This window comes from Astatotilapia calliptera, chromosome 8 (genome assembly GCF_964374335.1).
Source record: "Astatotilapia calliptera chromosome 8, fAstCal68.1, whole genome shotgun sequence".
Taxonomy (NCBI): domain Eukaryota; kingdom Metazoa; phylum Chordata; class Actinopteri; order Cichliformes; family Cichlidae; genus Astatotilapia; species Astatotilapia calliptera.
This window is the reverse complement of record NC_137429.1, coordinates 26,540,863-26,568,729: the sequence shown is the minus strand read 5'-3', so window position 1 is coordinate 26,568,729 and position 27,867 is coordinate 26,540,863. Positions and strand designations below refer to the sequence as shown.

The window sequence follows — 27,867 nt, the reverse complement described above, 5'->3', positions numbered from 1 at the left end:
CCCACAAGCAGAAAGACTGCGGGAACCGGTAGCAGATGATTTACGAGCGAGGCATCTTCTGTCTTAAGAACTCAGTAATGCTTTCAAAGTCTTCAAGGGGCCAGCTAGCGCTCTTCATTTTCAGATCGTTTTCGATGTTTGATGTCGAAGGAAAGAGGGGAAGACAAAAGACAGAGGCCAGGATTCCAGCTGGAGTGATGGAGGAAATGGAATCGGTGATGTTATCCTCCAGGGATGCACAGATGTGCGGCACTTTTCCAGGTTCTTGGAGGAGAAGGAAGGGTTTAAGTGGAAATGAATTTTGAATGACGGTGTGATTGCAGGAAGGAGCTGCACATCTCATTCATCACTGACAGCTGGGACAGGACACCACATTGCATATTACCAGTGACGGGCTTGCTGCTGGCATTCAAAAATAATATGGCCTTGTCAGAAACTTGGATCTGGAAGATGTGCTGTTAACTTTAAAAGCCACTTTACCAATAAAGGATCAAGCAAAAAGAGAAGCAAATGAATGATAACAACTGAGATTCTGGTTTTTGCTTGGCTCCTTCATATCAAAGCATTTGTGATCTAAAATAGCTCAGTGTCAGAAGATGATGACATGATATATGGAATGCAACCAGAGCGAATGGAGCTAATTAAGGTTCTGGATAATTAAATCTGATAAACAGAGAGGTGATTAAAGGGTGTCCCTTTGTGATTAATCACTAGCATTACTGTAATCTAAACTCTATAAACCTGAGTTGCTCTTGAAGAAGAAGTCATTTTATTGAAACTTCTCTTAATGTGCATTAACAGTCGCTGTATTTGTTGTTCAGTGCATGAATCTGCCTGACACATTTGTTTTCCCTTTCAGCTACCAGAATTCTGAAACCAATCAAAGTACCACATGGTTTTGAGTAGTGAACACTATAAGTCACGAAGTGCTAAATGAGACCAAACTTGGCTCTATTTTGTATCAGTGTCAGGACATACAATGGACCTGAGTGGCTTAATGACTTTTCTATGCGTTATTTTGTAAATACGGTCATGTTAAAAAAAAAGGACATGTAAAAACAACCTCAAATGACTGACAACAAATGACATATTACACTATCCTTATTCATTTAACAGCAACTAAGTATAAATGCAGAAGCAGATGGTGTGAAATATTAAGTGCATCATGTGATTTGGTAGCTTGTAGAAGCATTTGTACCTGTAATAAAGTGAAGTAAGCTTTTTCTGTTTGACTTTATGAGTCTCTCACATCATTGTGGAGGAACTTTAGCCCACTCTTATTTGAAACGTTGCTTTAGCTTATTGAGGTTTGTGGGAATTTGCTGGGATGTCCACTCCCGGGAGACTTTCTCCTTCTGTGAATAATCTTCCTCACTTACATTTTCTGTGGTTTGTTGTTGATTCAACAAACCAAAGTATATGAATGCTAAACTGTTTTTGACTAGCCAACAGTGCAAATATTTGGCTAATTAGCCACTAGCAAAACTTTTGGCTAATGTCTGTGCCTCTCACCTTTTTATCTCAAAGAAGAAGATACTCAGAAATTTTGGAACTGTAAGTTTAATGAATCAATTCTGTCATAGCAGGAAAGCTGCAGTCAGTATTTCTCCTGTTTGCTATTTATTCCTGCTGTCTGCTGTCTATATGTTATTACGGCACAGTTGGTGTAGAGCATTGTACATGTACAATGACAATAAAGGGCTATTTTTCTATTATAGCAATGGCCAGTCATGTTTTACTGACAAACGCTTGCCTGAAACTAGCTTTTCATCATTTTTTTTCTGCTCAGAAAAAATCAGTATTCAGTATGTGTTGTTTTCTTTGAGCAGCTCCAGAGTGAAGTGGAGAAGCCCTTCCTGACCTTCAGGGAAAACTTTAAGAAGGACATGAAGAGGCTCGACCACCACATTGCCGACCTACGGAAGCAGATGGTTGGCCGCTATGCGGCTGTGGAGAAGGTATCCAAGCTCATACAAATATAAGAACTCATGTACGTTATATTATTTCATATGGCAGTATAAACTATTTAGGGAATCATCTCACTGCTGATTATAATTCCACATTTCTTCTATAAGCAGATGGCTGTTTCTCATCTGTTGGATATTTTGTCTTTGTTTATATATACAATAGAAAGCAACTGGGTAAAGCTCGTCTAACATCATCTGTCAGTGTCTTTATGATCAGCGATCATGCTGAGAAAGGACTCAACAGTTTCTCTCAAATAAAGTAATCTGATGGGCGACTGAGCATTTAAAGCAGGACTGCAAATAAGTTACTGACATTGTTGGCTGTCAAAAGAAAGCTTTAACACTGAGTGATGCATGAATGGTGCAGACAGCATTATCACTGTGGTGAATTGAAGAAGACTGTAACATTATTTTATCGTGTTAGCGTGATGCTGCACATTGTTTAAAGGAAAACATTTGCTGCCTGAAGCTCAGCCAGAAATTCAGATTGTTTTGTGAAAGTCTTTACTTCAGACTCTTATCTCTGGCAGGCTCGTAAAGCTCTGTCTGACAGGCAGAAAGAGTTGGAGCTAAAGACGCAGCAGCTGGAGATCAAACTCAGCAACAAGATTGAAGAAGACATCAAAAAAGCCCGCAGGAAATCCACACAAGCAGGTCAGAGCATGGGGCAAAGGTCAAACCATGGGTCTTTATAGGGTCACACTTTCACTGAGGTATTTGTTGTTTACTCTGTACCCTCTCATGTGGCTGTGAAACATTCACCGTTGGTCGCTGTTTCCCGACTTTAATGGTACTGCATGTAAATTCTAAATTTCTAGGTTTAAAATTATGTAGTTTAAACAAATCTGTCAAAATGTTCTAAGAACCACTATGACTGTATGTGCACAACATCTGTTTTCAAACTAAACTTACTTCAGCAGAAATTTACTGGATCCAAACCAGTGCTAAAAGACTTTGTTGAGTCTTCTCAACTTCCTATTCTACACTGATGTTATGTTATATATACATATGTGTGTATATATATATATGTATGTATACATATATGTATATATATATATATATATATATATATATATATATATATATATATATATATATATGTGTATGTATATATGTATGTATATATGTATATATGTATGTATATATGTATATATGTATGTATATATGTATGTATATGTATATATGTATGTATATATATATATATATATATATATATATATATATATATATATATATATATATATATATATATATATATATATATATATATATATAACCCCAAAATATATTTCATCATCACATCAGCGGTAGTTTGTGGTGGTGCTATCCTCAGTTAATCTAAAAGAATAAATTACACCGACAGCAGGACTCACACAGTTTGACAAATGCAGGTCTACTTGTCATTGTGTGCAAATGTGAACATACATTTAAATTCTGTTCGTATCAGTAAATTAATCAGGTCAGCCATGAGTTCTGAAGTGTCTGAATGTAAATAAACATTCTGTCAACATTTCATATCTTCTGCCGCCGTGAATATATTTATCTTTGGCACAGAAGTTTCTTTCATGATTAATTTCAGTCCTCTCCCATTCCTTAGTTAGCAGCCACAGGTTGGAGCATTAATAGGTTCAGAAATAGTGTTAATAGAATTTAGATTAAATAAGTGAATCTAATAATGGGTTCCAGTCAGATAAAATGCTAATTCTAAATAAGAGAAATAATTAGTCGACTTTATGCAGTTAGAAAAGCATTGTATTAAATAAGCACAAGGCGTTGCATCTTTTCTTTCCTAAAAATGTAACTATGAGACCCTCCAGTGCCTGCATGTAAAAGTTTAGACCCTGTAAATAGCTAACTTACTGAACATGAAATCTGAATCCTCCTTCAGTGTTTCTTTAGCCCTTCACTTGAGCTGGCCTATGAACCGGGATTCTGTTTGTCTTTTTGCATGAGTCATGAGCTCTATCAGTGCTGCAACCCAGACTGGGAGAACCCCCCCCCCCCCCCCCCAAAAAAAAAAAACACATATTTTCCTAATAGACTGGGAAAGAGACTTCTCTGCTTCTGTGCTTGAGGTTGGGTATCGCAAAGGCAGTCCGCATCTCTGCAGAGTGTTTACTGTCAATGAGGCGGTGTGTGCAAAATACGTCAGTGAAAATCCCTCGATGTCGCTGATATGGACATCATAAATTATGCTCAACTCCGTGGTCCTTGGGCTGGGAGATGTACCATCCTTCCACTGTTTGCCCTGCTGTAGCCTGACAACCTGTGCTGTTTTTCAAATCTTGCTAAAGAAACAATTTTGTTGCATTGTTTGATTATATGAGGTGTCTGTTTCTTCTCACTGCTTTGAAGTGGGCAAGAATAAAGGATATATTATGTTCTTTGGGGCACTAAGCAGGATTTAGGAAGACAGACAATACTGCCAATGCTGATGATTGATTAATTCATTATTTCAGCACAATCTGCAGTTTCAGAAAGGAGCTGAGTATTCTAAATTTGAACGAATGTTACATGCATTTCCTGTGAACTATTTTCAGCAATAGAATAATCATAGATTGTATAAAAGATGTACTTAGCTTCAGCTTTTAAAAAGCAAAGCCAGCGTGGAAGGGCCTTAAACCTGCTTTCTTTTTATAACAACAGTGAGGGGTGGGGGGCTCTGGTTGCAGTTGCAAAAGACTTCCGGTCCTTTAGAAGTCTGTGGGAAAATGGTCTTGGGACTTGACCTCAGTAAACATGTTAGTGGTGAGTTCATAGTCACTCGTTTCAGGTTATATAAAATCAATTTTTAGCCCCATTTTATAAATGTTGGCCATTCTAGGTTTCAGTCGGGAAGATTATCCAAGGTGTCCTCACTGGTTTCAGTATTTGGTTTATCATTTCAATATAACTTCAGTATTTATAAACGGTATGAATACCTCTATTTAAAGTTTTTTTGCCAGTTATAAAGAGTAAAAGTAGAGCAACTGGGCACCTTTGCATTCAGCTGTGTAACAATACATATATGGTGCAATGCTGTAGTCTCCGTTACCTGTGGTGTTGTTTTTTTTACTAGGGTAAAAGGGTTCATCCACTGCTCCTCACAAACAAAACATTATGTCACATTGCGTGAACAATGGATCGTAAGCCACTGAAAATAGTGAAAGCACATGTGCATGTTAGAAGGGCGGGAGGTGGAAAAGAGCCAGAGTGGAAAAGTAGCTGCAGCAGATTGATGATTATAAAAGTTTTTACTAGCTGTGCCACCTGAGGAAAGTGACAGGCTAAGAGCCAACAATGTAAACCACCAAAGTGTGATGTCATGGGCCAACCAGGCATGACCACACGTGACTCATGACACACACACACAGCGATCCCTCCTCTGTTGCTTATGCAACCAGGTAAAAAAGAAAAAGCGGCAGTTGTTGACAGTGCTCGTGGTGTCTGGCTGCCAATGATGATGACTGCAGTGTGAGGGAAGCAGAAAGGAGTCTGATGCCAAAACAAATAAAGCATGGCATCTGTGTGCTTATAACAAAGTCTCATTATCGTTCTCACTGCATTGGATTTCACACAGCAGTGATAGCAGGGATTTCCTTACAGTTTAAATCAACCATCTGAAGCTGTGATCACCCTTTTATAGACTCCATTACTTTATATATATATATATATGTATATGTATATATATATATGTGTGTGTGTGTGTATATATATATATACATATACATATATATGTATATATATATATATATATGTATATATGTATTTGTTCTTAGAGTCTCTTTTTTCTTGGAGGGCTTATGCGCATGTGCTTCTCATTTTTTTCTTTGTTTATTTATAGAAGCCATTCTGAGCTGAAGTGAGAGAAAACCCTGTTTACTGTAAATTCTGCTGCAGCAGCAAGAACTTTAAGAAGTGCTAGAACATTTCAAGATCCATATATATGGATGCATTGTACACAAAAGGAGCAGTTTATTACAGCTTTCTTATGGCCTGTATTTCTTTTCGTCCTTTTAGAATATTTTTGAAAGAGTTGTTCAGTTTTGGAGATATCAGCTGTAGAGATATCCACGTGAATAGAACTCATAGCGACAAATGTTTAATGTAGGAACTGTTTTATGTCTTCTAAACTAAACTAAAGCCTTAACTCATAACTGGGTTCATACTAAAACAATCTAGGTGGGTAAATATGAGTCCAGGCAAGAGGGAAGACCTATAAACCAGATTTGGATATAAATGTTCTCTATACTGATATATTGCATAAAGTACCTGTGATTTATAAAGAACTAGTTCCAAATTCTTCAGCTTCACCTTAAATGAATTACTGCATGGTTGAAACAGTTGGATGGTCCAACTGGAAAATCAAACTAAGCACACGTCAATCATGTTAAGTGAAGCAAGTTAAGTTTCTGGAGTGGTCTTCCCAAAGCTTTGATGCTATCCCAATTGAAAATTTGTGGACTACGCTTATAGGCCAGGTCTGCCCCAAGAAACCATCCACCCCCTTCCGCTTTCACTGTACTACTGATTATACTGTAAGAAATATTACTCCACACTAGCTCGGCTGTGAGATATTTAGCAGCCACATTGGAGAGAGGAATAGGAATAATGTGAACATAATGTAGCACATATATGAGCGCATGTTGACTGAAGAAGAATGAAGAACAGAATACTCAGCATCATTTCCTCTCTGATCTAATCTTCTACATGATTAGTGTTTGTTTTGTTGTCAGCTGGATGCAGGCAGACACATTAATGAAATAACAGATTAGACCTTTCCTTTTCTCATTGCTCATGGTATCATAATGAAATCTTCTATCAGTCTAGATTATCTGTGCTGCTCTGGAATAATTGTATCAGCTGAGTAATGAGAAAACATCCCTGCACATGCATGTTTTGTTCGAACGCCCCAGCTGTGAGGGAATATCTTGGTTGCAACACCATCTGCTGGATGTAAAATGCTAGAACCAAATGAAGTGCTTGGGCTTGCTTTGTTTTGGGGTTTTGTTTTTTGCTGTTGTAGCCAAATTAGTGCATAGATTTTCAAAATAAAAGTTGCTAATTGGCTTGTTTTTCTTCTTCGTGGCAGGCGATGATCTGATGCGCTGTGTCGACCTTTATAATCAGTCGCAGTCCAAATGGTTTGAAGAGATGGTCACCACAAGCCTGGTAAGAATGCATGAGTTTTACATGTGTTAGCATAATTTAGTCAAAGTAATATTTTGCGATTACTTAAAATGTCTGTACACCTTTAAAGGTGCTTTTTGGATTTACCTTCTGAAGAATTAACTGAAACTTTCACCACCAAGGGTAAAATGTTACCATTGGTTATTTCTAATATGTCACTCGTGCTTCCATAGTGCCTTTCAACTCAATGTGAGCAAAGTGCTCTGTACTACAAAGTCTTATTCACACAAGCATTCATACAGTGCTTTTAGCTATATATAAAAACTTTTTTTGCCCACTTCCAGGCCTCCATTGTGATTAAAAACAGGCCCCTTAATGACTTGCCTGGTTAAATAAAGATTATGGTCACTTATTACACCATCCTGTGGTACAAGTTAGTATTAATGTTGGGTATTAACTTTAATTACCCTTTAATACCCAACATATAAGTTTTTTGGGGGTTTTTTTTTTGCATTTTTACGTCTATTTCAGGGTTTTGTGGTTCATTGTGTGCTAGTTTGATCTGAAATTACTTTTTCTTTTTTCTTTTTATCCATTCCATTCAGTTTCCTAATAGTGAATTTCCAAATGAGTTTTGCGAATTCACTGCACTTGATGCTGAGTTTCGGTAACTTCTCTGTGACTCAGCTGTTAAAACTGATCTTTTTCTCAGGAGCTGGAACGACTGGAGGTCGAGCGGGTGGAGATGATCAGACAGCATCTTTGCCAGTACACCACCCTTCGACATGAGACAGACATGTTCAACCAAAGTGTAAGTGCAACGTCTGCTGTCTTTTGCAAGCAGCAGGTAGTATACACCAAGGCGTCATTCATTCATCCATCCATCCATCTGTTCTCTTCCACTTATCCAACTCAGGGTCTATCCCAGCTAGCATAGGGCAAGAGGTGGGGTGGCCCCATTCATATGGGAGTTACAACACATATGAGAGGTGGACTCATTTATATAGTACCAGCTGTGATCTGTGCTTCCCAAATAAATTATACCTGGGTTCAGGGCTAGGGCCTCTGCTGGGCTTGTTCTATTACTTAGGGTCTAATAGCCTGATTGTATAGTTACCTCACTAGTAGCAGCAGAGGGAGGCAAAGAGCTACTTTCTCTGAGTGACTGAAGCATGAAGAAGAGGCTAAAGTTTCTTGTTTGACGTTTCAGCTGTTGTTTGTTCTTTCAGACCATGGAGCCAGTGGATCAGCTACTGCAGTGTGTGGACCCAACCAAAGACAGAGAAACGTGGGTACGGGAGAATAAAACTGGAGAAATTCGCCCAGTGGACATCGAGATCTGATATCGGCGCTATCTGATGAACTCACACCCAGATACAGCAAGCTCGAGGCTCCGTGCCGGAGGAGAGGAAGTCTGTGCTGGGATCTTCCCCCTCCCACGCATGCACACACTGATCTGTATGTGATTCCTAACAGACTGAGGGACGGTCAGTTTGTGCTGAGCTATTCTTTACGTCCTGACAGCCCCCCTGCTGACAATGATATCAGTGTCTGAGGGAGTTTTTTGAGGGATGACGAGACCTGTCATAGTTTTGTGTTATACAAGCTGTTACTCGTGCCGAGTGAATGGGAACTTTATGTATATTCTTTAGTAAAGGATGCTTAGGTGAGGCAAATGTTTAAGAAGCACCAACATGTTGTAAGTGTTGAATAGCTTTATGTTAGGCAGAAGTGTAATGCTAATACTCCAGAAATGCAATGATTTAACAGATGCTGCTAAGCAAACTGCATTCAGAAAAAAAGAGTTGCTCTGTTACTTTGTAGCAGAATGAAGTACTTTAATGTCTCCAGTGTGTACATGGTGACTTTACTAGACTCCACCCTTTAGTTACTGTTGCTAGATCTAATTTTAATTAAAAACAAAATGCAGCTTATTATGGCAGTGGTGTTTGAAGGTAAAGTTTTTTTTCTAATGGTGGGTCTTCGGTTCAATCTATGGTAAAAAAAAAAAGCAGGCTTCTCTTTTGTAACACAGCTGTCGCAAGTGTTCAGTTGATCCACATCTGCAGACTCTCACATTCTGTGGAAAATCAATGCGAGCCTCCCACCTAAACCCACCAGAAACTGATGGCTTCTTTTCATACAATGACTTTATTTAATGAGGCCAAGCTACATTTTACTTCACACCAAGTGCTGTTCCTCAAAGTTTGGCTCTTCTGTTATTGTACACACAAACAATTTAAGCAGGGGATATGAATCCCATTAAAGATTCAGACACAGTTAATAAATGGTGGGAAATCAGATGCTTTATGGGACTGCCACCAACAAGCTGCATTTCCTAAACTATGACTGGCAGTAACTGATCATCACACTTAGGAGTTGGGCAATAGCCAACGGTGAATTCCTGAGGACTAAAATCCCAAATCTGGCAACACTTCACAAATCTAATTTTCTCCTTTTTTAAATTTCTAATAAGAATTTTAAATCAGCCAGTTGCACTTTACATTCAGATGATTTTTAATCAACTTTTACTGTAAATTGCTGTTCATATACAAAGACATCTAAACACAAGTTGCTACAGACTTGTTTTTGGTTATGTTCATGAAGCATAACTGTGACATATATGTGTAAATATGTTTTAAGGTGATTTGCTCTGAAAGGGGATCGTAGTGGAAAGAATGTAAAATAGATTAAATAGATTTTTACAGAAAACATACGGTAGATATTTGGTACTGATAATATATTAAACATACAAGTGCTTTATACACAAGAAAACATCTCTAACAGTATGATAGAGTTTTGGAATATGAATCATTTGCTTCAGTTGGATTTGGTAACCGTACTGCAGAAGCTAACTGCCATACCAAATGTTCTTGTCCAGTATTACTGCTTAGTACTGCTTGACTGCTAAAAGGAGACAAATGAGATGTTTTTGTACATTAACAGCTAAAAGTTGTCATTTTTCATTAATAAAATGGAAATACGTATCTCATGTCTCAATGCGTTGCTTTGTGGTTTGTTTGTTTCCAAAAAATGAAGAAAAAAAGCAAGAAAACAGAGTTAATGGGGAAAAAAAGGTTTTTTATTTCCTTAAAAAACATATTTTTACATTCAACAGCATATTTGGTCAGGTCTTGTTACAGGTTTAGTCAGTGAAAAGTTCAGACAGATGCATTTGAAATCTGAAAATACACTGACATTAATGGCCTAAACTACTCCATGTGCTGACAGCACCCCAGCAGCACTTTATGATAGTGACTGAAGTCATTTATAAGGCAAAAGTTGATCATGAAAAAAAGTGTTTTGTATTTAAGTCACCACTTATGTACGGACTCAAAAACTTCCCTTTAGCCTCTCGCATGTATGGTTTAATAAATACTGCAGCCAGTTTGAACCTTATTTATCTTAAAGGTTGTCACGCATTTGCTTAAATGAAGGAAATCTTGACTACAAACAGTAGTTTCCTGATGATCACATCGGAAAAAGAGAGCCGGAATAAATACAAAATGCAGATTTTAAATAATGAGCTTATTTACTAAGAGGAACAACATCCTTCCTGGAAATGTATGAAAAACGCTCCATCCCAAGTAACTGCCCCTCAAACCACTTACTATGTTTGAGGGGCAGTTACTTTTTCACATAGCCCCCGGTACTTTTGTTTACTTTTTTCCTTAATAAATGAAATCATCATGTAAAAACTGTATTTTCTGTTTACTTTAGTTACTTTTGTCCACGTGTGTTTGATCTGAAACATGCATGTGTGACAAATATTTGAAAATCTAAGAAATCAGGAAGTGACAGGCAAAAAAAAAAAAAAAAGAAATCAGGAAGTGTAAATACTAATGCTAGCAGGCTTGATTAGCAAGCTGCATCCATAAACTCTGCATGTTTACAGAAAGAGAAGGATATCTGCTAAAGCACAAATGTCTGGAATAGTCTCAGCCACCCCGTATATATGTCAGTACAGTAAAGTTGCACATTTTGATTTGGAAGTCTGTAGTGGATTGACTTGCTTTTTGAACAGCCTCATGTGGCCATTAGAGGAACTGCAGTTTCTGGGTGCCAGCTTTATTTTGTAACTATTGATGCTTTGTCTTGTCTGGCTTTTTATGTATTAAACAAATACAATATCTCATATAAAATGGTGTGTTCCAGACTGAGAATCAGCCTGAGGATTGTTCTTTAGATATTTGGAAATTTGGAACACTTAGAAATACATTTATTAGTTTTTACATACAAATGTTACAGTATAAATGGATAAAAAGGGGATATAAAGCTGGAATGTGTCAGGGCTATGAGCTTTCACTCAGAGAGGAAGCCACAAGTACATTGTAGACAACTCAACAGGAATGTACAGCATACACAAAAAAAAGTCAGGCTCCACCCATGGTTTCAAACTTCATACTGTACCATGCTTCACTTCTGGGGGACGATGGTGAAATTGAAGCCATGCTCCTAATCAATCATGAGCTTCTTGAGGGAGTTGAGATAGGCTGGGATGAGGGAGCTGACTGACTCCTCGTCATCGTTGAGGATCTTCTCTCCTCCGCCTTCTGAGCCCACTGAACTGGGTGACCGGACTCGGCCTGGGTACGGAGTGCTGTAACCCTGTTAGAACAGACACAGGCCTTAGAGTCAGAACAAGTACTTAGTAGAAGAGGCTAACATGGAGTTATTATTTAATAAACCGCGTAATACACCTGATAATATACTGTTCCAGAGAATACTTACGGAGGAGTATCCCTTGCCGAAGCTTCCTCTGTTCTTGGTCCTAATCTTGGTGAGCGCTGATTCAGCAATGTCCGCCCTCTCTTCGGCATCATCCAGCTCGTGCACGGTCTTCCTGTACTTTGCCAGGTTCATGTTAGCTTGTTCCTCCTGAAGTGACAGCAGTGTGAGTTATTTTAAAAAGCCCACAAACACCATGCTTGGAAACGTGTTCAGAGTAAGAGGATGAGGTGACGTACGGCCTCCTCTACTTGTCTCTTGTAGGCCTTCATCTTGTTTTGCAGCCTCTCCACCAGCTCCTGCATCCTCTGCTGGTTCTTCTGGTCCTCCTCCGACTGGAACAGCAGTTCCTTCAGCCGACGCTCGTTCTTCCGCAGCGTCTTCACCGTCTCAGCGTGCCGCTTTTGTTCAGAGTCCAGCTCCAGCTCCAGCTCCTTCACCTGCATGCAAAGAGTATCTACTATTGTGTGCAGGAAGGCTTCATATTTATCCACTGAGTGTTTAGTGAAGACACACTCTGTTACAATTTGTTATTTGTCAAAAGTTCCATAAAAGCAGAAATGTACTGCAGGCCAAACAACCAATACTCAATAACATACAGCTCATAACTTTGTTTTGTCATATTTCTGCATATGCCAGTGTGCTACATGCAAAGGCATGTGCAAATGGCTAGCCACTAGCATGTAAATATAAATCCTTAATCCTCTAATTAGTTTTTATATCATCTTATTATATTGTAAAAATAAAGAATGGTTTAGAAACATCACTTTTAGGAGGATTTTCTTGCAGGTCTGACTTTTTATGATTTTATGTACTTTAGGGTAACGGTTCAAATAAGTTCCAGGAGGCAGCATTTTCATGAAGCCTGCCCTGTAGCAAGATTTTCTTCTGGAAGAAATTTAAACTACAGCAGTATTGATTATTAATCGACTTTACACATTGAATTACTTTATAAGTCTAACAGGTAAGTACTTCTTCTGTGCAGACACTTACAGCAGGGATACTCGTGACCACACTAGCTAAAGTAACTGCACATATCCCAGAGCAGTTGCTTCACAGCTCCAACATTGTGAGGCTAAAAAGAAGCGACAGTTCAGGCATTCTGACATGTTTGTGTGTACCTTTCCCTCCAGCTTCTGGATGATCTTCTTTCCTCCTTTCAGAGCCATCTGCTCAGCTTCCTCCAGTCTGCTGCTCATCTCTTTGATCTGGGCTTCCAGTCCTTTCTTCACTCTCTCCAGGTGGAGCGTGTGCTCCTGCTCTAGACGCAGCTCCTCCCCAACTCGTGCAAGCTGACAGAACAGAACATCCGTTTCCAGCGTTACCGACCTCGTCTGTATTAATCTGCTGTGTGCTTCGACATGGAGTCATCTCATGTGTTTTACCTCACAGGTGGCCTTCTTAGCTTTGTCTGTGCATCCTCTCATCTCGGCCTGGAGCTCCTCGTGCTCCTGCTGCACAGTCTGGAGATCCACCTCCAGCTTCCTCCTCCCGCTGAGAGCCGACTGGAACTGGACACACATCAGGAAGTCTGTGAGTGTATGTGGGTCCGGTTAGAATGAGTGAAACAGAAGCGGAGGCACTGTGTAATACCTGGTTGTTGAGATCGCTGTATTTCTCCCCGGACTCTTGCAGTTCTATCTCCAGAGCCTTTCGGGCCCTCTCGGCGCTCTCCAGGGCCGCGTGGGTCCCCTCACCCTCGCTGACCAGCAGAGAGCAGCGTCGCTCCATGGCCACCTGCTCCTCCCTGCACTCCTCGTGGCTCCTCACTTCCTCCTCCAGCTGAGCCTGCAGCTCCTGTGACAGACACTTGCTCTGTGAGCAGGGTGGTGTAGAAAACACTTACTGTACTTGCCGAATGTTGTGAGCAGACCTTGATCTGTTGCTGCATCTTCTTGCTGTTCTTGCTGAGCTCTGTGTTGCTCTTGGTGAGCAGGTCCACCTGCAGTTCCAGCTCATTGATGTCAGCCTCCAGTTTCTTCTTCAGTTTCAGTGCCTCCGACTTCCCTTTCACCTCTACATCCAGACTGGCCTGCAGGGATTCTAACGCCCTCTGGTGGCTTTTTCTAACGTTGGGCATGAGGGAACAAGATGAAAAACATTGTCTTAGATAAACAGCAAAATAAAGATGGCATATAAGTGCCAAAAATGAGCTCTAATGGCCACTTAAGGGTTCTGTTCATTCTCCTCTGTGTTCATGAATCTTTAGCTTTCATAAAAACTTTGAGAAAAAGTTCTGTTCTAGATTTAGATGCTTACTTAAGTAAACAAATTAAGAAGCTAATGATTATGCTCATCAGAGTTAGCCACTTGGACTTGGAGCGTACACCTGGTAGTTGGGCTGGATCAAGGCTCTTACCAAAAACCAGCTGCTCTAGATTTGGCTGGACTAGACTACGAGCACCTCTTTCAAAGGGTCTCAGTGTGGCTTATTTGGTTTGCACTAGAGTGCAATTACCATGTTCACTTCTGCACAAACGAACCACATCAAGGGGGAAAGTTACCCAAAGTTTAAATAGACTAAACCCTGTTCCAGTGTCATGTGTAACTGTGTATTATCTGCAAACTTTAAAAAGAAACATTATGGTGGAGAAAAACAGAATGCAGAGAAACATGAAGGATGAGAGGAAGCTGAGGTACCTCGCAGCCTCCGCCTCTTCCTCCTTCTCCTGTAGTCGGCGCTCCAGGTCTGCTTTCGCCTGAGACAACTCGAGCTGCAGCCTCAGCACTTTGGTCTCCTCAGCCTGGCAAAACGGGAGGAATGAAGAAGAAACGCACAATTTACAAACGACAAGCTTCAAATATTGGAGCAAATCTAGACTTGATAAAGCACTCACCTCCAGTGCGGCCTCAGATTCTTCCAGCGAGGCCTGGAGCTCTTCTTTCTCCATCTCAATTTTCTTTTTTGCTTTCTGGAGCTCATGCACGCTCTTGCCTCCATCGGACAGCTGCTCTGTCAGGTCTGCTACCTCATCTGTGGGACAAAGAAGAAGTTGCATATGAGGCAATCCAAGACAGGCAGCTGTATGTTCATTCAGCCCTCACATGTGTGCCGTCATACCCTGGTAGGCCTTGTTCTCCCTGCGCAGAGCCTCTAGCTGCTCCAGAGTCTCTTCATGAGCCGTCTTGAGTTTGAAGAGCTCGCTGGCATGTTGCCTGCTCTCCTTCTGGCAGCCCTCTACCTCGGCCACCAGCTCCTCACACTTCTCTTTCCAGTCTCCAAGCTGCTTTTCCAGGACCCTCTGCTTCTTATCCAGAGCCTGCCCACAGCTGCTGGCCTAAGGCAGGGACCATACACTGCTATAACACCAAAGCTTTATGGCAAGGCATCAAATAAATGAGTATATAACGAGCCGCTCTGTCTACCTTCTCCAGGTCCATACAGAGCTCTTCCACCTCTCCCTGCAGCCTCTGCTTGGTTTTCTCCAGTGAGGAACATTTTGCCTGGGTGGCCTCCACGGCCTCCTCAGCCTCCTGAAGCCTGCTTGCCAGCTTCTTCCTGTGACACACGTATGATTTGGACTTCTGAGACACATTACAGGCTCAATTCAAGGCATCACATCTCGTCAGATGAAGATGATAGCTGCCAGTATCAACACCACGTACTTGGTCTCCTCTAGCTCGTCTGCGTGCTGGATGGTGTCGGCCTCGTGTTTGGTCCTCCAGTGCGTCACCTCACTGTTGAGTTTGGAGACGAGGCGCTGCATCTCCTGCTTGCTCTCCTGCTCCTCCTCCAGCTGCTCCCTCAGCACCTCGCAGTCCTGCCGCACTGAGCTCAGAGTGCTGCTGACCCCCTGCTTACACTGGCAACACCAGCGAAGAGACACACTTTGAGCACAGTGTAAAGCCCAGAAATGTAACACAAATCTGTGCTAACACACTGACTCACTTCACTCATGGTTGTTAAAAGGTTTTTTAACCTGTTTGGAGAACAAGCACAATATAAAAGCTGAACTAACGTACAAAGCTTTGATAAAATGACACATCCGTTTGGGACATAGAGGTGTCGGTTAGTCTTCACTCGTACTGCCCATCTTTTTGTCTCTTCTTGATTACACTCACTATTTGTATGTCTATATACTGCATATTTAAAATTGCATATTTGAAACATTTCATATGCTGAGAGTAAAGTGTACCAGTGTCAAATTCCTTGTTTGTGTACACAAACTTAGCCGAATAAAGGTGATTCTGATTCTGATCATCTATGATTGCATGCATAATACTCTTCTTAGACTAGGAGGCTCACACTCACACTTCCCCATTACCTTTCACCAGGCCGACTAAATCCGAAGATTGTCCATTAATCAACCTTGACACTCATTTCCACCTGCTTCATCCTGTCTGCAGTTTCTTCTTCACCTCTCCTGTGCACAGTAGAGGTGCACTTGCCTGTTACTTTGGATGGTTGACCCGAGGTGTTTAAAATCATCCATCTACAATACCTCTGCACTTGTGTCTCCAGCATCCCACCTGCCTCGCTCTCATTCCCATGCACATAGATTCTGTCTTGCTTCTTCTGACTTTCTCTCCAGCACACATCTCCACCTCTCCAGACTCTCTCCCAAATCTTACCAAAAACAATCAGTCTAATAGCCTCACAAAGGCAACCACATTCACAGAACACGCTATAATAGTAGAAACGTTTTAAATACTAAGTTTGTGTAACTAACTCTATTGAATAAGCCTACTTTAAACTGCAAAACAGACAAAAAGTATGTGTTTTTGCTTTATGTTCAAAACACAGACCTTGACCTCCTCATCAAGCTGTTTCTTCAGCTCCTCCACTTGTGACTGGAGGAGAGTCTTGGATCGGGTCAGCTGGCTCACTCTGGTCTCTGCCTCCTCCATCTGTCGACTCACGTCGGCATTATCAGCTGACAGGACACACAGGAGCACCGGTTAATGATGCACTGTAGCATGCAGCAGAATTCAGGCACCATACACAAACAATGGGATTATTTAGCTACAAAAGGCAGATGCAGTTTAAGACGTTCATATAGAATAGCAACGTGGTGGCAAAGCAAAGACACATCTTCCTTGAAGTTACATTTATTTTATTTCAGTGGTTGAAACAAAATATTTCATATTATTATGAGCTCACATGGGAGAAATGCAAAAAGAGCTGTGTAATGTCTTAGTGTAGCATAAAATGCTGTGTCAAATAGACACCATGTCAGTGTCTCTGCGAGACTTCTTGGAGACATTTTCACTAGAAAACCTGGAGACAAGGTCCTCAGAGTCTTAAATGAAAGATGTGATCGTGTTGCATTAGAGGACACATCTGCAGTTTTTTGGTGCTTTACTCTCATTTGGGATTTGCTCTAATTTTGATTGACCTTCCTTCCTGCTTTGGTAAACTTAATGTAATTAAAATGTACGTATGCATACTTGATCTTATCCTAACAACACATTCGTTTTCTGCCTAAATAGTTTGCTTTTTAGATCTTTTCCCAAATCTCCTGAGGACAAGTGGTCAGGAGGGCTTAGTCAGTCAGGTTTGTCGTTGGCAAAATATAAAAGAAAGAATTACTCAAAATTTTTTTAGAAATTACTGACAGTCTTTTTTCCCAACAACGGATCTTTTTTATTCTTAAAATATGAATATGAAATATGAGTTCATACCACCACCGTCTTTTGTGTCAATCGTTAACTAGTTGTCATCAAAATATATTATTTTTACATGCACAAAATCTACTGGGAGCCAGTTTTAGTGAATTAAGGCTGCATGTAACATCCCGGAGAAGATCACTTTAACCTTAAAGTATATGCATCAAGCTTTGCCTACTTGTAAGACAGAAAGAAACTGATTAAGAAAACTTGCAACTGGGTTTGTACCTTGCTCAAGGACATTAGGCATGCAGACTGGGATCGAACCACTAACCTTCCAGTGAGTAGCTGATCTGCTCTAACGCCTGAGCCACAGCCACTGACAGGATGGGACAATGGGATTTCTGAATGACTTTCTGTAATTGCTCATGTCCCACAGGTGTAACATTGTTTTACCTGTGAGCCTGTTCTTGGCCACGCTGATCTCAGTGAGCGTCCTCTGCAGGTCGTCTCCTCTCCTGTTGGCCTCAGACAGCTGCTCCTCCAGCTTCTTCATCTGGCTGTCAGAGGATGCCTGGGGCACAGTAACATCACAGCACATTAGGTCACGCTCATCACAAAAGTCTGTGACGTTGCTGTCTTGTTCAAAATACAGATAAGGTCCATCTGATCTCAGATCCTGACCTTGGCCTTCTGTAAACTGTCCAGTGAAGCAGCTAGGTCATCCACCTCCATCCTCAGGTTCTGCTTCTCCTTATCCAGTTTGGCTCTGGTCCTCTGCAGAGCTTCACACTGCTCTGTGAGCTCTGTGACGGCGTCGCTGTGCCGCTTCCTCAGAGACACAGCCTGAGCTTCAGACTGGGCAGAGGACTCCTCCAAGTCTCGTCTCAGGCGCTGCAGCTCTGCATCTCGCTTCTTGTTCACCTCCATCTGTTCGACACACACAGGAAGTAATTTAAGTTAGATTTTCTAGGGCATTTAGCTGTACAATCTGGGATTATTTATGAGGGAAATTATGTAGTCCAGAAGTGTGCAGCTCGACAGTGTTTGTGTACTGGTAGTTTACCTGTGAGGCGGTGACTCCTCCTGCTTCTTCAAGGCGATCTGTGAGATCATCCAGTTCTCTGGTGAGATCAGCTCTCTGCTTCTCCACCTGCCATGAACACAACAGTTAAAGAAGGATATCGGACAACAAAATTATACAATATAATGCAAAGATTTCTGGGTAAAAGTGCCGTGAGCTATCTGTCCATCATTATGGGATCTGAAACCCTTTATACTCTTTATACTTTGGCTCTTTACCTCACTTTGATTCACCCTTCTTCTTACTATGTTTTGGTTTGAACCACTCATCAGTAATAAAGCAACAATAATGGGCAAAAGGAAGCTAAAGGATTCAAACCAGAGAAACTCTACAGTTACCTCCCAGTGACTCCTTTCACTACCAGTGACTCCTTTCTCATTATATCTACTGAAAACTGAAGGACTTAATGAAATGAATGAGAATCTGCATCTCTATGTCTGAGGCCTCTGTCCTCAGCTGGAAAAGGTTGTAGCGTCCTCTCTGGGTCAGGGACAAATTGCTGCTCCAAGTGATGGAGTTCAAGTATCTCACGTCGTTGTTTAAGAGCGAGCGGGAGACTGACAGACGGATTGAGGCCACAGCTGCAGTGATGTGGACGAGCGTAAAAGTGAAGCTGTTGATTTAGAGATTGTGGATACCTGCACCAGAAATGAGCTTTCTCTGACAGGTGGCTGGTGTCTCTCTTACAGACAGGGTGAGGATTTCAGTTATTCAGAGGGGCTCTGAGTAGAAAGAAGCTATCTGAGGTGGTTCAGGCATCACCCACCAGGCGAAGGCCTCAGGGCAAACCCAGGACACGCTGGAGAGATTACATCTCTTGGCTGGCGTGGGAATACCTTGGTTCCCCCTGGATAAGCTAAAGATGGTGGCTAAGGACAGGGACGTTTTGGCTTATATACTTAGGTAGCAGCCCCCAGCACTAGATAAACAGAAGATGGATGGATTGACAACAACCAAAAAGTCCTAAAACTTAAGTGGCTTACTGAAGCAGTATCAGCATATATACCCAAACTTTTTCTAGATTTCTGGCAACGCTTTTGATATAATATAAATAAAGTACTAAGAATAGATATGTTCTGACATTATGAGACACATAAGATCATTAACTATGATTACCTTCTACAAACAAAATCTCGGCTCCACTAGTAGAAGAAAACTGATTATATATCAGTTTATACACAGTGTAATAAAACTTGACAGTACATACCCTCATCTCATGCTCAAACATGGAACAGCACACATGGAATGAGTTTATTATACTGGTCCATTATATGCACAAACAACAACTGGTGCTCTGTAATTAAAAACACTTATTTTTTATACACGTGTTTTACGGCCAGTTTAACGACAGCCGTCGATGTTGAGACTGATCCACAAAAGCCGGAGTCTCGGGGCCCCCTGATGGAAGCAATGAGGCACGGCCGTCAGCACACTTCAGCCAGAAAATAGATGACTCTCACTGGGGGCCTCCTCTTCCACCCCCTACTCCTCCAGCTAAATCTTCAAAAAACAGCTCACACCTGAACCCAGCCCTTTGTGTCCACACGCTGGCTCTGTGTCGAGGGTTAACACTGTGCGGAGGTGGAATGGAAGGTCAGTGCTCCTAAAGTGCCCTTCTGTTAGAGATAGGAGATTTATCTTCATTTGCACAAGAGCATGAAGGAGTAGGAGTGTGTCTCTGTGCAGTCAGCCAATTTGTGTTTGCATAAGTGATTTCTAGTGTTCATTTACTCAGTCTCCAAAAACTAAACCCCTGACTGGTGAGATGTTCTATCCTGAAACAAAACTAAATGTATGTTTACTTCAATGGTTTTAATCTTATTGTCCAAAAAGATACAGGTTTGTATACGTCTCTTTTTCTATATTAGAGAAGTATATATGCTATAGTAAGTAAGTATATATTGAAAGAGCCAAATGCTTTCTCCAAAGTTAGTCTTTATACAATACAACATGTCCATCATCTTCTGTAAGTTACAAGCAGGGACCAATTTAACACAAAAATGAGATAATTTCAATGAAAGTCCTGCTAGTGACAGTTTAGCATGACTTATTTTTTCCTCAGAGATGTAACATTCGGTCCACTTTGCTTGATTTCAGTCACATGATGTCTACTTGTTCACCTATTGGATATCACATGTACAAGACAGCTGGCCAATGTGCGATCAGAAAGTGAGAGAGATCTTAATTTTCACACACCCATCTGTTGGCTAATGTCTCGAAAAGTTCAGGGCTGTAGTTCACGTGTCCGGTATTTCAAGTAATTCAATGGTTGGTGTACACAATCCATCCAAAATCCACGCAGAAAGGTCAGCAATGTTCAATGTTGGGATTTGATTGAAACTGAAGGGTAGAAAAATTGCCTTTTAAAAATGTTTGTGTGAAACTTTTGCCTTCGTGATTTCTAATCTGCCACCACAAAGCTTTTTGTTACATGGCAGCAGTATTATGTGCTATCCCAAAAAGAGGAAACAATAGCTATTGACTGTCCAGAAGCTTGTATAAGTACATTCACTATGCAGCAAATATGTAAATGCCATTAATAAAATTTTTAAATCTCAGGGAAAGCCATCCAGTTCAGTCTGTCAAGAACAAGGGTAATGTTCAGAGCTGGAGTCACTACAGAGGGATAGAATTGATGAGAAATACCATGAAGCCATGGGAAAGAGTCGTTGAACCTAGCTTAAATAGAGGTGTGGCTATCAGTGAGCAGAAGTATGGCTTCATGCCCCGAAAGAGCACTACAGGTGTGATGCTTGCTTTCAGAGTGTTCATGGAGAAGTACTGAAAAGGTGTCTTTGTCTTTGTGGATTCTGAGACAGCATATGATTGGGTGCCAAGAGAGGAGCTGTGAGACTGCATGGCACAGAAGTATGTTAGGGTGGTGCAGGACATATGTATGGTAGGAGTGAAAGATGGAGGTAAGATTATATCAAAGAACTGGTGAGCTCCTTCTTGGTTCCAATTATGATGGACAGTTTGACATGTTTGGAGAGGGTGAGGCTAGGCAGAGCTGAAGATGTTCAGAATTTCATTAAGAGTGAACAAGATGAGAAATGAGTACGTCAGAAGAACAGCTCAGGTTGAGCAGTTTGGAGACAAAGTTAAGGGAGACAAGGTTGAGGTTGTTTTTAGATGTGCAGAGTGGGATTGTGGGTATACTGGCCAAAGGATATATGGATATAGTGAAGGAGGATATGCAGAGGTTTGGTGTGATAGAGGATGATGTTATGGATAGGGTGAGGCACAATATCTGCTGGGGCGAGGGAACATCTGGGACAAGAACCAAGCAAATTTATTATTTTGGCTCTGATCTGATCAGATCTAATCTCATAAAAATGTTAGCGAGTACCCAGAGCAGAATATTACACTTAGTAAAGAATGGCAATGTTGGGGGTTTTAAGCATAGCATCAAGTGCCATTTGCAGCTTGCTGCTCCTAAATCGTGAAGCAGCTTTACTTTTCACATTAGGACATCATCTGCATCAGATATTAAAAAAATTATACTGAATAAATTTGACTTTAATTGCTAATAAATTAGCAATATTAGCTATCAAGACATTGGTAGCTTGTTGGTTTCCATGAATTGGCTACTTTGGGCATCTGTCGCAAGCAAAAACAGTGAAAAACAATTTAAAGTTGCGTCTTTGGCAAGATAATTGTGAGGTCATACTTATCTGTTTTAATTCCTGACTGCATCAAAACTATAAGGATTCACTTAGTAAACCCAAGATAAAAAGCAAAGGAGCTAAAGATAAAGTGTTTGTGTACTGACTGAATGCTATGCATACTATGTGTGTTCTATGTGTGTTCCTGGGTGTGTGAGAACATGCTACTTTACAATTATATAGTGTGTGTGAGCGTGTGTGTGTGAGCGTGTGTGTGTAAAACCGCATGGCATTCCAGACGGGAGAGGATCCTAGAAAAAACAGTGCTGTCTGTCAGCCTCTATCTCATAATTCTATCTCCCCAGTGCGACCCGAGGAGCAGAGCCTAACAATAGCGAACCTGTCTGCAGCAAAGGTATGCTGTATTTGAGCTGCTCTGAAGACGGAGGAACAGATAAAGACCTTGCATGTCTCTGCCTGCCTCTTCGCTGCTCTGCAGCTTCAGAGGCTGAAGGGGTCTCAGCTAGCACCATTAAGAATACCACCCAGAGTGGGGAAAAACACACCCTCAGGCCAGCTGTCACTCTATTTGCCACTTGGAGTGAAATATATGCCTTTGCATTTCTGCCTTTTCCTATTGTAACTACAGTACGCTCTTAAGTCATGCTAGCACACACATACTATAAGTCCTTGTTTGAAACAGCAAGCACTTAAAGAGCCACCTTGGTATCAGCTTTTTATGACAAAGACATGCTCCTTTGAAAAAGTTATGCATTAGAAAGAAGTCATCTGGGACACTTTATTGCAGTCAAATGTAAGATGGATGGAAAAAATGCCCTATTCTTCCACTTGAAGGAGCAAGGCAAAGGGCTTACAGAAGGTGCACTGATATGGGTGTGTGAAGACAGAGAACGATCTGGGAAAGTAAGAAAAAGGAAAAAGGACGTCGGGGCTCCCTCCACGCCTATGGGTTCCCTCTATGTTAATCAGAAACACAAGGTCTCTTCAACCCCCTTTTATTATCACAGGTGCAGATAGTTTGGGGTGACCAGAGGCACAGCACCAGCACATGTACCCCACCATCTGCCAGCACATCAGCACTGTTTTCGTCTGTTCTTCTTCATTTACCGTCCCCTTCAATCTTTAAACTGCTCTAAGCACCACAGGCCTGAACATTAGAGCCGAACCAAGTTATCTGGTTTCCTCTTATCTACCCCAAAGAAGGACAGACAGATTTAACTGCTCTTTGTTTCATGTGCACTAAAGAGCGAAGCTACACAGTTCCTCATAAGTGTGTAGATATACAGTACCTTGGCTCTCATGGTCCGCTCTGCTTCCAGCTCCTCCTCCAGCTCTTCGATGCGAGCCTAATGAGAGATATTGAAATGGATGAAGGTGCATACTTAAAAAAACCAAAACAAGAAAACTTAATTTGCTTTCAGTACCACAGGCCTGAACATTGAACTAATAAAATACAATAAAACATGGGGAGGATATTTCCTCTGCTTTCACAGTACATGTGTAATTTTGACAGAGAACAAACGGGGCGTCATCTCCACAGACTGTTTGCTATTTCAAGGCAGCACTTGTGTGTGTGGTGAGTCCTTCTCATACACTCCACTTTCTGTAGGGATTTGGCACGCCTCTGGCTTTTTTCCTCAGGTAGCAATTTAGAGCAAGAATGTCCTGTAGGCACCGTCATTATCTGTATTTTGACCCCAGGCTGGGTGTGCTATGTCCGGTCACCGAGACCAAAAATCATCAGCACTGCCATTTCCATGAAATTCGAAGAATTTTTGTTGTGTTTTTTCTTTTTGTTCTGTTTTGGGGTTTTTTTGCTCTTGGTTTTATGGTCCTGGCCTGAAGTAAGTGATGCATCAAGGTCTGAATACATGCAGTATTTTATCAGTCAAAATCATTTTCAGGTGTCTTCTATATATTTTGTAAGGTTTATTCCTTCCAGGTTTGTAACCTTTTTCAACAGCAGCTGAATTACTTCCCATGCAAGCATGTTATCATCATGAAGAATGACTAATATGTACCATTTAATGCACATGCATGCATACAACTATGCATCTACCTTGAATATACAGTATTTAAATAAATGACTGCACATATTCTAAGTGACAACTTGCTTTCATCATCTCAATTCAAGGGTTTTTAAAACATTTTAATGATGACACAAATCTTTAAATACGCACAACCGCTTCCTTTACACAACACATTCTTTATTCCTTGCAAACCAACAACAGCACTATTTTTTACAGTGAACTGACCACCTCTGAAAATAACCAAAGCATTTTCAGTTATTTTTGGAACACTCAGCTATTTCATCGCAGAGGATACTGTGTTTATAAAGCCATAGTTATGTAGAACAATGACAATCGTGCATAGTTGGTACAGGTAAAGGATGTCGATCAGTGCCAAACAACCACCCTTCAAGTTCTTCATGTTATGCACTTCCTCTGAGGGTTTTATCTATCTATCTATCTATCTATCTATCTATCTATCTATCTATCTATCTATCTATCTATCTATCTATCTATCTATCTATCTATCTATCTATCTATCTATCTATCTATCTATCTATCTATCTATCTATCTAATCTATCTAATCTATCTATCTATCTATCTATCTATGCAACTTTGGGTTTAAATAAAATAATGAGCTTATTGGCCCAACATAAAAATAATAAATGAATATCCAAAATATATTGGGCAGATTTTGCATGTTGTTCCTGTGTCAGCATACTCACTGTACTCCAGCTTCCTCCCACAGTCCAAAGACATCTAAATTAACCATTGACATAAATGTGGCCATAACTGTTTGTTGCTCTGTGTGAGCCCATAACACGCACAGCATACAACAATATATTTAATTATGCAGCGTAAACAATCCTGGAACAAAAACAGGAATATCTACTCTGTTCAATCACTTCATGTAAGTTTACATTTAGATATGAGGAGAAATTATTATGATTGCATGTAAAATGCGAATGTGAATTGTATGATACGTTTGATTTTTACATGCAATTCAATTCAAATCAGTTGCAGAAGCACCTCAAGGCGCTTTATATTCTAAGGTCAAGACTCCAAAATATTACAGGGAAAATCCCAGTCATCAAACAATTCCTTATGAGCATGAATTTGGTAACAGTGGGAAGGAAAACTCCCATTTTACTATCTGCTCCATCCGGTTTGGAGGTCAACGGGGAAAAGAAGGACAGGACACACACTTGTGTAATAAAATATGAGCTTCCCAGCAGGTTCATGAGACCTCAGCACAGGCTAACGGCACTAAATATGTTATAATGTATAGAAAACATAGTGTCATTTTTTTAAACACTCTTGCTTTTGAACTTTAAATATCCAGTGTCCTCTTAAGGCATTTCACTTTTATTTATATAGCACCAAATCACAACAACAGTTGCCTCAAGGCATTTTACACACTTATATACATTTTATTATGGTAAAGATCCTCCCATGATACAAACTGTTATTCTTAGTGAAAACTCAACTCCCTCTACCACAGCTTACAGTATACGTAGAACCCTCTGTGTACACCTACTGCGCTTTGAATTTCATTTTACTGGATTCTGTTCAAAATCATCAGAATGATCTAACAGAAGTATATCATCCACAGATGATTTCTGTTCCACTTATGTCATGCCAAAACTGCTTTTTTTAATTACTAATAAAAATTTATTGCTCGCTTCCCAGCACGGCTGCACTCTACCAAGATGAGTCATGCTCTTGGTTATCTACAATTTGTATCTATGTTTCAATGTCAGGAAGTGTGTCTGACATGCCGGATGGCCCAGGGCCACTCACAGCAACAACACCTCCACTTCACTCAAGTGGTGAAAGCCACAGCGCCTAAATCTCCCCAAACAACAAACCATAACAAACGTACTGTAAACTATGTGTACAGACAAGAGCTGGAGAGCTCGCCTGTACTTGTGCCATCTTTGATTATAAACAACAGAATATTTTTAAATGCCTAAAAACAACACACAGAGACATTAACTTATTCCTTTTATCATTTTTGATACGTTTAAACAGAAACACAGAAATAAAAACTCACGTGCCAGCGGAGCGCCTCTGCAGAGAGAACAGCCATCGTGAGGCAGCAGCAGCCCAACTGAATGACTGACTGAGTGTCCCACACACTGAGACACGCACGTGCGCACACACACAAACACACACACATACCTTCACTGTCGATCCCCTCCGGCACTTTACTGTCCACACCCCCTTATGCATGCACAGCCTCTTTTTCTCTCACTGACAGTTCCCCACTCAAATATGTTTCTTGTTAAATTCCTCTTTTCCAGAGCCTCAAACCACCCTCAAAGTAAACATTGTGGCTCTAATACAATTGTAAAAAACACATCGTGCACCAAGAGTGTTAAGAAGTCTGAGCCAGGCTACATGGGTAATTCTGGCCACTTATGTGTAGCAGGAAGAATTTAGACACTGATTCTAAATGAACCCACAAAGATGTCTCTAGTCTTGAAGCAGTGAGCTGGAAACAACAGAATTAGGCCGTTGTTGCTGAGAATGGTTGCAGGGTTTGATCTCCATAATTGCTTGTGCTTACGGTTTTCTTTTTCCCCTCTTCAATCTGAAACCATAATAATTGTCTATAAATTGCAATCAGATGTGGCCTCAGTGCAGATGTCTCCATGCTTGTGTCAGAGGGGATGGTCAGCAGTGTGGGCAGTGATATCCTGTGAGACCCCCCCAGCTGAACAACTGGGAGGCCTTCCCTGCATCTATACTGTTCGCACACACTAGCATAATTCAGATCACGGCAATGGTGCAGGAATCTGCATGCTTTGTTGTTTTAAATGCCACCAGATGGCCACCTACAGACTCCAGATGTAAAGTTTTTGTTGCTGACAGCTTCCACAGACATGGTCCCAACTATTTTTTTTATATTTATATAGATGAAATTATTGGTACTAAGTATGAAGTAAGACTTGTTCACCACAGGTGCTCATTTGTCAGAACATTTGTCTGAGAAACACCTCTTAGCAAAACGATGACTCTTAGTACACACAGCTCGTGTTTTTAGGGGTGAAAAACAAGAAAAAAAAAGTTTTTCCAGTAGTGATCAGTCTACAAACAAAATATGGTATTGTGACTGTATTATCAGTTTAAACTAAGATTAATTCTATGCTTTATGTTTCAAATGACACAAAAGCACATGATCCCATATTATACACAAGACAAGCATATGTAGCTATAAGGGAGAGGACAATAGAAAGCTTGAATAGCGTAATCTGGATACGAGACTCTCATCACCGCTGTGGCCCAATCTGATCTAACACCTTCAGCAAAACATCTGCTACAGACCAAACAAAAAAACAAAATGAGCTTTATCTTCACAGATTGTGATAACCCTCAGATTGTGACTGAGTGTAAACTGTTTTACAACCCTAAATAAAACCGCTAAAAAGGATTCGTTTGCTGTAAGAAATCAAGGCTGCATGGCTGCTTTCTCTTTAGGCCAACTGCTTTGAATTACAGCATACTACAGAGGGAGAGGCGGCTTCATCATCAGCGACAGACAAAGCGGTCTCTTTGATTCTGCAGCAGCTTGCGTGGACATATTCATGCAACCTTTACGTCAAAGGAAAGACCTCAGTGGGTGATGTCCAGCTGGCTGGCCTGTCCACCTGCATCTTCATCAGTAGGAGAAGTTTACATATAATAGCTTCATTGTGAGAGGATGCCAAAGCTACAGTAAATGCGAAAACATGTGGACCCTCAAAGACACATGGATTGTCTTTCACTCCTCAAATTAGATACAAAGGAGCTCTTT

General features: G+C 40.8%; 2 protein-coding genes across 4 annotated transcripts in view; one reads left to right on the top strand and one right to left on the bottom strand.

The window, feature by feature from the left end:
- gas7b (growth arrest-specific 7b) overlaps positions 1–8,562 on the top strand; it is a 58,625-nt gene extending 50,063 nt beyond the window's left edge. The window contains exons 10-14 of the mRNA XM_026177417.2: positions 1,830–1,958; positions 2,498–2,621; positions 7,039–7,118; positions 7,789–7,887; positions 8,306–8,562. Of these exons, the coding sequence (XP_026033202.1) occupies positions 1,830–1,958; positions 2,498–2,621; positions 7,039–7,118; positions 7,789–7,887; positions 8,306–8,419 (546 nt within the window). The 3' untranslated portion in view covers positions 8,420–8,562. The remainder of the gene's footprint in view (positions 1–1,829; positions 1,959–2,497; positions 2,622–7,038; positions 7,119–7,788; positions 7,888–8,305) is intronic.
- A 1,574-nt stretch (positions 8,563–10,136) lies between these two features.
- Positions 10,137–27,867, bottom strand: part of LOC113027706 (putative uncharacterized protein MYH16) — a 57,469-nt gene continuing 39,738 nt past the window's right edge. For all 3 annotated transcript variants that reach the window (XM_026177416.2, XM_026177415.2, XM_080305663.1), the window contains exons 7-23: positions 23,351–23,407; positions 18,418–18,504; positions 18,036–18,281; positions 17,808–17,925; positions 16,551–16,678; positions 15,411–15,607; positions 15,171–15,303; positions 14,866–15,082; positions 14,642–14,778; positions 14,445–14,548; positions 13,678–13,870; positions 13,398–13,601; positions 13,190–13,315; positions 12,926–13,096; positions 12,044–12,244; positions 11,808–11,954; positions 10,137–11,684 (exon numbers count right to left, since the gene is read on the bottom strand). In XM_026177416.2, the coding sequence (XP_026033201.2) occupies positions 11,532–11,684; positions 11,808–11,954; positions 12,044–12,244; positions 12,926–13,096; positions 13,190–13,315; positions 13,398–13,601; positions 13,678–13,870; positions 14,445–14,548; positions 14,642–14,778; positions 14,866–15,082; positions 15,171–15,303; positions 15,411–15,607; positions 16,551–16,678; positions 17,808–17,925; positions 18,036–18,281; positions 18,418–18,504; positions 23,351–23,407 (2,619 nt within the window). In that variant the 3' untranslated portion in view covers positions 10,137–11,531. The remainder of the gene's footprint in view (positions 11,685–11,807; positions 11,955–12,043; positions 12,245–12,925; positions 13,097–13,189; positions 13,316–13,397; positions 13,602–13,677; positions 13,871–14,444; positions 14,549–14,641; positions 14,779–14,865; positions 15,083–15,170; positions 15,304–15,410; positions 15,608–16,550; positions 16,679–17,807; positions 17,926–18,035; positions 18,282–18,417; positions 18,505–23,350; positions 23,408–27,867) is intronic.